The sequence below is a fragment of the Lithobates pipiens genome, unplaced genomic scaffold, assembly GCF_037356315.1.
Source record: "Lithobates pipiens isolate NorthernLeopardFrog02 unplaced genomic scaffold, aLitPip1_a1.2 Scaffold_16, whole genome shotgun sequence".
Taxonomy (NCBI): domain Eukaryota; kingdom Metazoa; phylum Chordata; class Amphibia; order Anura; family Ranidae; genus Lithobates; species Lithobates pipiens.
Genome location: NW_027507748.1, coordinates 534,410,443 through 534,424,718, shown reverse-complemented (window position 1 = coordinate 534,424,718; position 14,276 = coordinate 534,410,443). Strand labels below are relative to the sequence as shown.

General features: G+C 42.8%; 1 protein-coding gene across 2 annotated transcripts in view; it reads left to right on the top strand.

The window, feature by feature from the left end:
- Nucleotides 1-14,276, top strand: part of ERICH6B (glutamate rich 6B) — a 305,261-nt gene that overhangs the window by 160,373 nt on the left and 130,612 nt on the right. For both annotated transcript variants that reach the window (XM_077483224.1, XM_077483225.1), the window contains exon 10: nucleotides 5,572-5,717. In XM_077483224.1, coding sequence (XP_077339350.1) covers nucleotides 5,572-5,717 — 146 coding nt within the window. The remainder of the gene's footprint in view (nucleotides 1-5,571; nucleotides 5,718-14,276) is intronic.

The following is a 14,276-nucleotide window of genomic DNA, read 5'->3' as shown; positions in this document are numbered from 1 at the left end:
TAGGAAATCATGACTGAGCCGGGTCAACGTGTCGTGGCTCGGTGTCTACCTCGCCAATCACCCCACCCCCTCACTTGCCACCTACCTAGTCCAGGGCTTTACTCAGGGCTTTCATACAGGACTTATTTCCCTCCCTCACCTCACACACGAGTGCCAGAACCTGCGGTCAGCAGCCACCGACGTACAGGCCATCGACCAGCTGTTACAGGCAGAACTAGACCGGAATTTCATCATAGGCCCTTTCACGAAGCCCCCATTTAACACCTGGCGAGTCAGCCCTATTGGGCTTGTCAAGGGCAAGTTCTCAAATAAACTTAGGTTGGTCTACGACTTGTCAGCGCCTTATTCTTCCTCTGTCCCCAGTCTTAATTCTCTTATCCCCTCCGAGGAGTTCTCCCTCAAATACGCGTCCGTAGACATGGCCATCCAGGCCATTCTCAAGTCAGGCACAGGTACATGGCTCTCCAAGGCCGACATCTCGGACGCCTTCAAGCTCCTTCCTATCCATCCATCTCTCTGGTGCTGGCATGGCATCAAATGGAGGGAGCTCTACTATTTTGCCACTAAGCTGACCTTCGGGTCCAAGAGTAGCCCCTGGCTCTTCGACTCGTTTGCGCAGGCTCTCGAATGGATCTTGCTGCACGTAGCCCAGTGCCAGGGAGTCATACACTACTTGGATGACTTCCTGCTGGTCGAGTCACCTGGCTCCCTTCCAGGGGATTTGGATAAACTAAGGGTGGTCTTCAATAATCTTGACGTCCCGATTGCTGAGCACAAGGTAGAGGGCCCTGCGCAGGCAATCACCTTCCTCGGGGTCAGCTTAAATACCAGCACTATGCAGGCCAGCCTTCCCCCGGATAAACTAAGCCGCATCAGGTCGGTCATGAGGGACTTCACCCGCACCAGGACTTGTACCAAGAGGCAGTTACAGTCCCTTCTCGGTATGCTTAATTTTGCCATGCGCATCATCCCTCAAGGTCGCGCTTTCATATCACGCCTGTTAGTCCTACTGTCTCATTCACAAGACCCGGAGCATATCCTCAGCCTGGACCCCGCAGCTATAGCAGACCTTGCCATGTGGGAAGAATTCCTGACGTCCTGGAATGGCGTGTCCCTCTTCATTCCCTCCGTGTCCTCCTCATCGCCGCAGGTCGTGACCGACGCAGCGGCCTCCACGGGTTTCGCGGCAATTTTTGGCCACCTCTGGCTTGCAGCCCCTTGGCCTCCTCAGATACTGGCTATTCCGGGCTTCACCGAGACGTCCTCCCTATTTGAGTTGTACCCCATCGTAGCCGCTGCCCATACGTGGGGCCGCAGTTGGTCCGGTCAAACAGTGACCTTTTCAACGGACAATCTCGCCACTGCGGAAATCATTAACAAAGGCAGGTCCAAGTCTCTGGAGATTATGTCCTTCCTGCGGCGACTGGTCCAGCTCTCGTTATTGTTTCAATTTAATGTCCATTGTGCCTTTATCCCCGGTAAATGTAACCGGGCAGCGGACGCCCTTTCCCGCTTTAACTTAGTTTCCTTTTTTGATCAGGTGCCCGGAGCCGGACCAACGTCAGCAGTTATCCCGGACTGGTCTCAACTGACCCTGGATTAACCCCTCACCTAGTAGCCGCGACTCAACTCATCAATCACTCCCTCGCAGACAATACCCGCAAGGCCTACCAAACAGCCTGGAGGGCCTTTAACCGCTTCTTAACGTCTCACTCCACAGAGACCTCCCGGGTCAAGCAAGTTCTGGCCTTCGTTGCCCATTGCCACTCGGACTTGGCGCTATCCGTCAACACGATCCGACTATACCTGGCCGGGGTACAACATTTTACGTCCCTCCAGGACCCCGCTGAACCCTCCTTGTTCACTTTCCACGCCATTCGGGCCGTCATGCGTGGCATCCAGAAACGCCAGCCTGCGGCCTCCCTCAAACGCTTGCCTATCACAGGAGACATTTTCAGAAACATGTCCGATATTTTGGCCACTGCACCTTTCGGACTCCACACTAGTACCATTATACAAGCAGCCATACACCTGGCCTTCTACGGCTTCCTGCGGCCAGGCGAGTTTACCTCCAGTAGCCCCTCAGCTCGCACGCTATGCAAGCACCACCTGGTCAGGCACGGAGACCATTTCATCCTGCATATAGCAGTGTCCAAGACGCAACAACTTGGCCCGGGGACGGACATACATTTTTATAAAACTAACAACCGCTGGTGCCCGGTCGCCATGCTCACCCGCTTGTTGACCCTTCTGGCCGATCAACCAGGAACTGGCCCGCTTCTACCATTCCACGGTAAGCCACTGAACGCAGCCCAGTTCATGGAGCATGTCAGGATACTCCTGGGCATCCTTCACCTCGATCCGGCTCACTACTCCGGACATTCGTTTCGGATCGGAGCAGCTTCAACTGCCTCCCGCCAAGGGGTCCCGGTCCACATCATCAAAAAGTTGGGTAGGTGGAAATCCGCCTGCTTCGCCCGTTACATACCCAATCCGCAAGTAGAGATGGCCCAGGCCTTCATCAAGCTCACCCAGTAACAAACTCGAATCAATAAAGGCATTCCCTACCTGTATGTTTTTGCCCCCTTATTTTGGTATACCCTACGTTAGGCCAGGGCACACTTTCAGGTCCGGTTCAAGTAAGCGAGTTTTGTGTTATCCTTGTTTGTCATCCTTATCCGTATCGGTCAGAGGGCTCTGGGCCATAAATGGAAAGGCCAGTATGGTGGCCTGGAATTATGGGTGGAGCCCGGTGGAGTATATAACCAGCCCGTTCGCCTGGCTCCCTCGTCGGTTCCGGTGCGCGATACCCACCCACCCATCCCCTGTCAGGGCATTTCTCAAGCATTATACTCCCGGGCGAGTACTCATTTCACTCCATTTCATTTTCATTTCATTCATTACTCATTTCTCTATCAAGGGTATGCCCCCTTATTTTGGTATACCCTACGTTAGGCCAGGGCACACTTTCAGGTCCGGTTCAAGTAAGCGAGTTTTGTGTTATCCTTGTTTGTCATCCTTATCCGTATCGGTCAGAGGGCTCTGGGCCATAAATCATATATCTTTTGTAGTAGAGTAGTTTTAGCAAATTGAACCAATTTTCAGGCCGGCACAGGTTCTGGATTCTTCACAGACATATGGATTTTAATTCAAAAAGAGTATGAATGTTTCAGATCAAAAAGAAAAGAAACCATTATTTCTGAGAATTTCATTGGTCTTTATGAAATTCTTTATAAAAAATGTTTATTATACTCATAGGAGACAGTGGGAGCTACGAAGCGGGAGTTACAGCAATTATCTTATGTTGTCTAGCCTCAAATCCTACCCATGTTACACTATGGTATTTCATTTCTAAAACTTAGTTTTATTAAAGAAGAATTTGAAAAAGAAGTGCTTATATCCACACTGAGCACTTTTAATTCAATTGCAGTTTTACGTAAAAAACAACCCTCTTTGTGCACTTTGATACTCAGGCTATGTTTAGGCATGCTGCTGTTATTGCCGTACCTTTAAAAATCACTTGGAATAAAAGTGGATCACTTTAAGAGGTGCTTCCCAGGCAGTGAGCGGGTGACAGACCACATACACTATATTACCAAAAGTATTGAGCCGCCTCCCTTTACACGTGCATGAAATATAATGGTATCCCAGTCTAAATCCCCATACACACTATCAGATTTTCTGCTGATTTTTGTCTTCAGATTTACCAAAACCATGTAGTGCAAGGGCCGGCCTGATTGCATACACATTGAAACTCCTAAGGTTTGACCTCATATTATATGGTTTTGGTAAATCTGAAGGAAAAAAATCAGCAGAAAATCTGATAGTGTGTATGGAGCTTTAGTCTGTAGAGTTCAATATTGAGTTGGTCCACCCTCTGCAGCTATGACAGCTTCAACTCTTCTGGGAAGGCTGTGCACAAGGTTTAGGAGTGCATCTATGGAAATGTTTGACCATTCTTCCAGAAGTGCAGGCCAGTCTAGTTCCTCCACCCCAAACTCACTCACCCATGTCTTTATGGACCTTGCTTTGTTCACTGATCCAAATCATTTGGTGTAGAGGGTATTATGGTGTGGGGTTGTTTTTCAGGGGTTGGGCTTGGCCCCTCAGTTCCAGTGAAGGGAACTCTTAAGGCGTCAGCATACCAAGACATTTTGGACAATTCCATGCTCCCAACATTGTGGGAACAATTTGAGGATGGCCCTTTCCTGTTCCATCATGACTGCGCACCAGTGCACAAAGCAAGGTTTATAAAGACGTGGATGAGCTAGTTTGGGGTGGAGGAACTTGTCAGGCCTGCAGAGTCCTGACCTCAACTGGATAGAACACCTTTAGGATGAATTAGAGCAGAGACTGGGAGCCAAGCCTTTTCGTCCACATCAGTAACTCACCTCACAAATGCATTTCTGGAAGAATGTTTAAACATTTCCATAGACATGCTCCTAAATCTTGTAGACAGCCTTCCCAGAAGAGTTGGAGCTGTTATTGCTGCAAAGGGTGGGCCAACTCGATATTGAATCCTACAGACTAAGACTGGGATGCCATTAAAGTTCATGCACGTGTAAAGGCAGGCATCTCAATACTTTTGGTAATATTCTGTATTTTATAATACAGTACAACTTGGGCACAGCCATATTTGCTTAAGTGGGTCACATTCAGCTGCCATACTGCTTACCAAATACGATGGGGTATCATTTTTTAAGCAAAGCATCACAGCCACTGCATGGATATACCCTCGTCTGGCTGCCCTTCAAACATGAGGTGGGAAGTTGGGGGTTGGTAAAAATGCAGCGCAACAACCTGGTTTTGTCCACCCCCAAAATGCAAGTCTAAACAAGCCCTTACTGTTTTGGAGTTCCACAAAACTCTCACAGTTCCTGAGGTGCAGAAAAATGCAAGCATGCAGAATTCACAAGTGGCTTTGCTACTTTCTGTGCACTAATACCCTGTAAATCGGTCGGACATTCCGACGACAAAATCCGTCTGATTTTTTCCGACGGATTTTGGCCCAAACTTGCCTTGCATACACATGGTCAAAGTTGTTGGAAAATCCGATCATTCAGAACGAGGTGTATGTCGGAAATTCCGACGGAAAAAGTCCGATAGAGCCCACACATAATCGGAATTTCCGACAACACAATCCGATCGCACATTTTCCGTCGGAAAGTCCGACCGTATGTACAGAGCATTATACTGCAAGTAGACTGGCAAGCATAAATTGGTATCCCATACTACCCTAGAGTTGGGACTCTATCTGACACTAGCTGGTGCTGTGCATATACAATTTAATGATCCTCAGTTCCAATAGGGAAAAAAAGTGCTTTCTGCAGATGCTGAAATTCTGATATTCCCATAAATCCTAGAATTCATGATGCATATAAATGGCTAATTAGTCTGGCTGTTGACTTTGCTACAGGAACATATTCGCTTATTGAGGGCTTGGGTAGATCTTATCAATTACGATCAAAACTTAAAACAAATATGTTTTTGCATGCAAGTGTATAATGCTTTGTTTGGCTGGATCTGTACATTTTCTGTAATGGTAATCTTTGTTTTTTACTCTTATTTCAGCTCTATTTGTGACTAAAAAAATTACCTTTTCACTGGAATCCACCAATGACAGTATTACATATATGCAGTCAGCTGCGCCAGATTTTCAAATGGTTCCCAACATTGATGATTTTTTTCTTCCAGTACTGGACAGCGGAACAATAAAAGTAAGTTACTCGGTCTTCCATATTAAGTCGCAATAGCCTCACATATCTTACATGCTGCCTTCCCTCATTAAACCTCATTACTTTCTTTACCCTCTTCAATACAGGGCTATTTTACCCCCTTCCTGCCCAGGCCAATTTTCAGCTTTCAGGGCTGTCATACTTTGAATGACAATTTTTTGGTCATGCAACACTGTACCAATATGACATTTTTATCATTTTGTTTCACACAAACAGAGCTTTCTTTGGTGGCATTTAACCACTTGCCCACTAGGCACTTAAACCCCCTTCCTAACCAGAGCAATTTTCAGCTTTCAGTGCTCTCACACTTTGAATGACAATTACTCACATAAATAGAGCTTTCTTTTGGTGATATTTAATCACCATCGGGTTTTTTATTTTTTGCGCTATAAATGAAAAAAGATTGAAAGTTCTGTAAAAAAAAAATATATATACATTTTTCTTCATTTCTGTTATGGATGCAAACTGATGTGGCATGGATGAGGCATTGATGAGCCATCGATGGGGATGGTTGAGCCATGAATGTGGAGGGCTGAGTATGGCTGGGTATGGCTGGGCGGGTATGGCTGAGTATGGCTGGGTGGGTATGGCTGAGTATGGCAGGGTGGGTATGGCTGGGTATGGATGGGATGGCTGGGTATGGCTGGGTGGGTATGGCTGAGTATAGCTGGGTATGGATATGGCTGGGTATGGCTGAGTATGGCTGAGTGTGGATGGGATGGCTGGGTATGGCTGAGTGTGGATGGGATGGCTGAGTATGGCTGTTTATGGCTGACTATGGCTGACTATGGATGGCTGAACATGGATGGATGGATGAGTATTGCTGAACATGGATGAGTATGGATGGGATGGCTGGGTATGAATGGATGGATGAGTGCTGGAATGGGCACAGATGAGCGCTGTGGACACTACACATCCAGCCCACATCGCTACTGCACCCAATCTCTCCCCTCTCCCCTCGCACTGTACCGATCAGTACGGGGAGTGGAGAGATGAATAGGACACGAAGCCGGTTTGTTTACAAGTGATCGCTCCGTCATTTGACGGAGTGATCACATGGTAAATGCCTGCTGTCAGTTGCCATTTACCGTGATCTGTGATGCGTCACGGATATTCCCAGGGGCGCATGGCAGCAAGATTCTTGGAGGAATTCCATGGATGCCCTCCCTGAATAAGCCAACCACGCTGCAGCCGTCTTTCTTTGGTGGTATTTAATCACTCTGGGGTTCTTTTGGGGGGGGGGGGGGGGGTTGCTAAATAAATGAAAAAAAAGCCCAACATTTTGAAAAAAAAGCGTGTTTCTCTTTGTTTTAGTTAACAATTTTGCAAATAAGTTTTCTTCATAAATTTAGGCCGAACTCTATTCTGCTACATTTCTTTGGTGAAAATGACCCAAATTGTTTTTTATTAGTTGGTCTATAGGAGAGTTACTTACAATATATACAGTATATACAGTATATACAGCATCTGACATTTTTGTAAATATTTTATTATTATATCCTTTCATGGGACAACACTGAAGAAATGGATCATGCTCTGCTTTAGTGTTGTCACATGAAAAGATAGAATAAAATATTTACAAAAATGTGAGGGGTGTACTCACTTTTGTGCGATACTATATATCTGAAAATCGATCAATCCTGATGTACTGACAGCCTATCTCATTTCTTGAGATCCGAAAATGGCAGGACTGTACAAATACCCCCCCCCCCCCCCCCCAATGAAAGTAGACAGACTGAGGTATTTAGTAAGAGGCATTGCAGAGTTTTTTTGGGTCACAGTTTTGGAAAATAAAGAAACATACTGTCTTCAGTGCAGTACAGCATCATCATATCAGTTTTGACTTTAGATACACTAACAAAAAAAGAAACATTGACATTTTTTTATTTTTATTTCAGTGTTTTTCGGTTTGCAGCATACCAATCATTGGATGTGGTGGCTGCATTTGGTTATTTTTTTTCACTTCTGTTTTCACCTGGTGATCTGACCAGTAATACATCTTCTTTATTAGCCTCCCTGGCGGTATGATTAGTTCAGATTTTAGGTGCTGAAAGCAGTACCATTATTTTGCATGGAAATTTGGCGTTTTATATTGTAGGCCTGTAATTCTTAGAAATTATTCACTTAAATCCATCCAAACAAGAGTCTAATAGACATCCCGGGTATGATAAAATTTGAAATATGAAATTGTAAATTATAATATTTTATATATATATAACTATAAATAATTCTAACAAATAATAATAATAAAAATTATTCAATAATGTAATCAAATCAAAAACACTGAAATGTGCTGAGTTGCAGAATTGGCGCTGTCATTACTTTTAGTGTTTGATGACGAATTTCTCCAAGAGTTACTATCGCTCAATTCTGCGAGTGATTCTAATTTATTATCGCTGTTTTCTAGTTGGTCTATAACCACTTTTAATGTAAACTGACATTTTTTGGTTGCTATGGACAATCTCCAGTTTCCTGGCATAAAGAACAGTATTTATAATATAAAACTGCATGCAGAACACTGGACAAACCACTAGGGACAAAGGGGATGTGTAATTATTTGATTCTGTAAGATTACAGTATACTTTTTTTTACTTTTTGAATTTGGTGCCGAACTCCATCCCCGTGCGTTGCAACGCTCGCAGGGAACGGAGCTTGGCACTGTCACAGATTGCAGCGGCTCGCTGATCACAGCGGGGAGACATCGCTGGATCCAGGGGACAAGGTAAGTAACCCCTACATGGATCCTGCGATGGGATTCTGAGTCTGGCTCGGGAATGCCGCATATGGTAATGAAATCTCACCCCGAGCCAGACTCGGGAATACCGCCAGGGAGGCTACAGTCCCTCCACTCTAGATGAAGGAGCAACAGAGACACTTTTGGACAGTCTGGGGAGAGGGGGGTGTTAGTTGTACTAGCAGATTTCAATACAATAACAGATTGAAGTCAAACTCCAGCTAACACCTTCTCAGCCTCTGTACTGCTACATCTACTGGACAGCTGGTTCTATTGAAAAACAACAATCATACTGGTCAGATCACAAGAAGAAAATAAAATAAATCTAAAAAACAAAATGAATGCAGCCACATCTAAGAATTGGTAACCTGCAATATAATGAACTGTTGAGTGTAAATATTGATTTTTGTTAACAATGGCATTTTTTTTTATTTAAAAAAAAACAGACAGCCTACAGCTCAAAATGAAAATTTAGAATATCTTAATGAAAAATGGCATATTTGCTTGACAAAAAATAGAAGAAATCATTGCTATTTTTAAGAAAAACCCCATATCCAAATACCCACTATACATTCCCTTTATTAACCGCTTGCCGGCCAGCCGCCATCATTTTACTGCGGCAGTTTGGCATGATGACACGAGCCGTTGTTGCTATACGTCGTATAGCTACAACAGCTCGCGGGATCAGGATAGCGGGAGCGCACGCTGCCAGAGGCGAGGGTGCCGATGCTCATGACCGCCGGCCACGAGCAATTGTGGGCACGAGAGGCAAAACAGGAAAGTGTGTGTGTAAACACACAAATCCCTGTTCTGTTCTGTGAGGTGTGACAGATTGTGAGTTGCTATTAGCTAGGAACCTGCTATAACTGCTATAACTTTTGCTCAAACCAATCAATATACGCTTATTGGGATTTTTATTATCAAAAATATGCAGAAGAATACGTATCGGCCTAAACTGAGAAAAAAATTTTTTTTTTTAAATGGAGGTATTTATTATAGCAAAAAGTACAAGATATTGGGTTTTTTTTTCAAAATTTGTCACTCTTTTTATGTTTATAGTGAAAAAAAATCAAAAACGCAGAGGCGATCAAATACCACCAAAAGACAGTTTTATTTGTGGGGGAAAAAAAGACCTCAACTGACCGCACAATTGTCAGTTAAAGCGACGTAGTCGCAAAAAATGTCCCAGTCATTCAGCGGCTAAATCTTCCAGGGCTGAAGTGGTTAAAGAGATTGAAAAGAGGTCAGCCTGCACATTGATGCTGAACTACCCAAAGAAATAGGGGTTGATTTACTAAAGGCAAATAGACTGTGCACTTTCCAAAGTGCAGTTGTACTCTACAAGAGCAGTTGCTCCAGAACATAGTAAATGAGCGAAAGCTCTGCTGACTTCCATCATCCAGACGTGTGCAAGCAAAAATGCATTTTTTTTCCTTGCTCGCGATTGGGTACTTTTTGCAGAGTGTAGCTTTACCTAATTTACTAATCTCTGGAGCAACTGCACTTGCAGTGCACAACTGCACTTTGCAAAGTTCACCGTCTTTTGTCTTTAGTAAATCAACCGCATAGTGTGAAAGCTGTTATTTGGTGGGCTTCTCCAGTATTTGATTAGCGCACATTAAACTGGTAGCTTTGCTGGGCTAAGTTTTTGATAAAAGTTGGGGAAAATGTCAAGCTTTTTTTTTTTTCAGCCTCCAACTTTTCAAGTTCCCACCAGCATTATTGTCAGTGACACAGTCTATCAATGGCTAGAGTGTCATAAAGAGCATCTGAGTGAACTATAGAAGGTTATTTCACATGCCACCCTCCACACTTAGTTGTGACGGATGTACTTGTTGTTTGGGAGCAATGTTTTCCTTTTCTGCCGTACCGAATTTAATGATACTTCATATAGCCCCCAGTGTCAGAATCACAGTAGAATGAGACAATAAAAAAGATTTCTCTACTATAGGTAGAGGAATATTTTAACAGACTACATAAAATATGAATTCTTGTGCTTGTTCACAACCTTCATACTTATGGTAAATCAAACAGATTGGGTCATAGTGACACATTTTATAAGTCCCTAAGGTCAGACGACAGTAAATATCTGACTTAGACTAGCTCATTCCCTGGTGACCAGAGTTTTTCATTTTTAATGTTTAGATCAAAGAGAGATCCAGAAAATAAACTGCTCTGAAAAAATATTTTTAGTACGGATGCCTTGTATGGTGCTTGAAGAATGCATGCATAGTATATCTACTTTATTTTATGAGCGTTTCTTAATGCTATCCTGCTGGAAGGGTTTCCAGAAGCCACTGAGCTATATAAAATATTTAATAGGAAAGCTTATTAGAAAATGTTCTTCCCCAGATACATTGTGAGACTTCAGTGTTTGTTTTTGCTAGTGTAAGCAATGTACTAATATTAAGTATATAATATAAATAAATCCATAGGAGCTAAAATAATTTGGGTATATACAATATATGCCTTCCATTCCCAATTTGTCATAATTCACTTTTCATCCAAAAGAACACTACATATACATAACATTACCATCATCGATGATTAATGTAAAGTGTACTTATATAACATTAGTAAAACAACATGATTATACATTTAAAGTCAGAGTCCCATTGTTAGTACTGAAATTACTTTGATTTGTGTTCCACTCTATTACTCCCCCCCAAGATTAAACACGCATTATTTAAATCCTTAATATACAGAGGCACCCACATATAATTGTTTGTAAGCTGTTCAGAGTTCATCTTTAAAATAATACACATAGTACAGGCATACCCCACTTTTAAGTACACAATGGGGTTTATTTACTAAAGATGGAAAGTGCAAAATCAGGCTCACTTCTGCATAGAAACCAATGAGCTTCTAACCCAAGCTTGTTCAATTAAGCTATGCTAATAAAACCTGGAAGCTCGTTGGTTTCTATGCAGAAGTGAGCACGATTTTGCACTTTCTAGCTTTAGTAAATAAACCCCATTGTGTACTTAAAAGTGGGGTATTCCTGTAAATGTCAAAATTACTTTTTTTTCGGCTGTGGCCATTGCTTTTGCAGTTCAAATGTTTCTAGACTTTTCTACACAATTTGGTGGAGCACTACAGTTCTAGGCTCCAGGCTAATTAGACTGCTTCCAATTGATAATTATATTCATAAAGGCACAAATGGAAATGTATCCTTGATATTAGCATTAGCATAGTATTTCCTCCACTTTTAATTTAATTGTGAAGCCCCACAGCATACAGGAACCTTATCCCCAACATATAGGGGATGGAAAAATCTAGGATGGAAAAGGACCTGGGGGTCCTAGTAGATGATAGGCTCAGCAATGGCATGCAGTGCCAAGCTTCTGCTAACAAAGCAAACAGAATATTGGAATGTATTAAAAAGAGGATTAATTCCATAGATAAATTATAATTCTCCCGCTCTACAAGACTCCCGGTCCGGCCTCACCTGCAGAATACTGTCCAGTTCTGGGCACCAGTCCTTAGGGAGGATGTATTGGAAATGGAGCGGGTACAGAGAAGGACAACAAAGCTAATAAAGGGTCTGTAGGATATTAGTTATGAGGAAAGGTTGCGATCACTGAACTTATTCTCTGGAGAAGAGACTCGAGAGAGAGGATATGATTTCATTATGCAAATACCATACTGGTGACCCCACAATAGGGCTAAAAAAAATTCACGGAAGGGAGTTTAACAAGACACATGGCTACTCATTAAAATTAGAAGAAAAGAGGTTTAACCTTAAACTACGTAGAGGGTTCTTTACTGTAAGAGTGGCAAGGATGTGGAATTCCCTTCCACAGGTGGTGGTCTCAGCGGGGAGCATGGATAGTTTCAAGAAACTATTAGATAAGCACCTGAACGACCACAACATACAGGGATATACAATGTAATACTGATAATCACACACATAGGTTGGACTTGTGTCTTTTTTAACCTCACCTACTATGCAACTATGTATGTAACATAGAAGCTGAGCTGCAAGGTTATTGGAAGTAATATATTGCATTTAGGGAGTAAAGAAAGGAGGAGAGGGACATGCCACAAAAACTCCAGCTTTTGCAGCTTAATGCTAACATTTGCATATTTACATACTCATGCACAGGGGGTGTGCCAGGTGTGTCTAATCACTACGTGCAGTGACGATTCCCCTACTGCCCGTTTCCCCCTGTGTTGCTCCCCCCCCCCCCCCCACCGCAGTGCTACTGGCTTTCCTAGCCCCCCCCCCCCAGCTGCTGCAGTGGATATTTCAGGAGAGCAGGGGATAGGGCTAGTGAATATGTTATTTACCAGCCCTTCCTTTTCTAAATGAACTCTCATTGTATTCATTCATAACTGAAGCATAGTAAACTGTATTTGCTGTGCTTCAGCTTGTAAATGAACGGGTAGCCGCTCAGCACAGAGCACTTCCCATTCATTCACTGCCCCATGCAGCTAAGGCTGCAGAGAAAGCAATAATGCAATAGGCTGCGCACACCTATGCATATTTAGCAGTCTAGGTTTGGGGTTCCCAATGTGCTCTGAAGGATAAACAAAGGTAAGAGCCGGGTTGGCTTTTAATCCTTATACAGTTTAACAATGTTGATCACTTGGAAAGTTTTAAAACAAAATCTACTGCAAAAATGCTACCCAAGGGAGCCCTCTCCAGTATATTTCCACATTTTTAGTATCCTGTCGGTGCCCTTCAGTTTTGTTAAACCTATTACTGTACTTATAATTTGCATCATTTTAATTGTTATCGCGATTGCTTTGAAGCGTTCTAGCACAAAGTACTGTGAACATGCAACATTATTATTAATAATGCAATTAGTGTTACAGCTCCCTTTATTGATTTGACCTGTTAATGTATTCAGTAGGAAATTATCTTCTTAATGTAGTTAACAATGTAATGAAATAGGCATTCTTAACCTTGGATTTACTTTGATTCAAAAAAAAAATACTACATTTTTAAAACCAATGTGATGGTAATATTAATAGCCAAGACTCTTACATTTCAAAACACTTTCAAATGTAATTAATATATTCATTTAATTTTAATAGCATAATTGTAAAGATATATCACAGCAGGAGATTAAATGTCTGCTTGACCTTGCAGAGATTTGATCCTTTAATGTCCCTGGATTATGATAATAAATCTCTTGTAACAAATTTATTTTGCATTTACTGGTATCCATTGTAAGCTTTTAGTACCTCACAGTGTGACCTGCTTAGTGCAATTCAAACCTAAAGAAACGCTGCAACCTTGCAGGGCAAAGTAGCAGTGTCTTTGTCGCTAGTTCTGAGCACTGCCATTCAAGTGACATCACCACCACTTTCTCTACTGTTCAACACCAGCAGACACTCTGGGGTTGATCTACTTAGGCCCCATTCACACCCGAGCATTTTGTAGCTTGAGGCTTGAAACTACAACAAGCTGGAGGGGAAGAAAAATCAATTATTCTCTATGGAGATGGTTCACATGTCCACTCCAAAACACCTGACGCCATAAGCTCCGAAACACCTGAAGCTCAAAAAGTTCTGGAACTTTTTTTTTAGGCAGATTTGGGGTCCTTCCGCTTATTACATGTGACCTTTTGACCTGTACAAAGTTGCAGCAAAGCGCAGTAAAAACGCATCAAAATCACGGCAAAAAACATGGTAAAATCGCATGACTTTCTGCCTGAAAATGCTACGTTCAGGTGTGAATGGGGCCTTAAAGTGGAGAATGTAAAATCTGGTGCAGATCTGCATAGAAACCAGTCAGCTCCCAGGTTTTATTGTCAAAGCTTAACTTCACAAGCTGAAGTTAGACGTTGTTTGGCTACCAT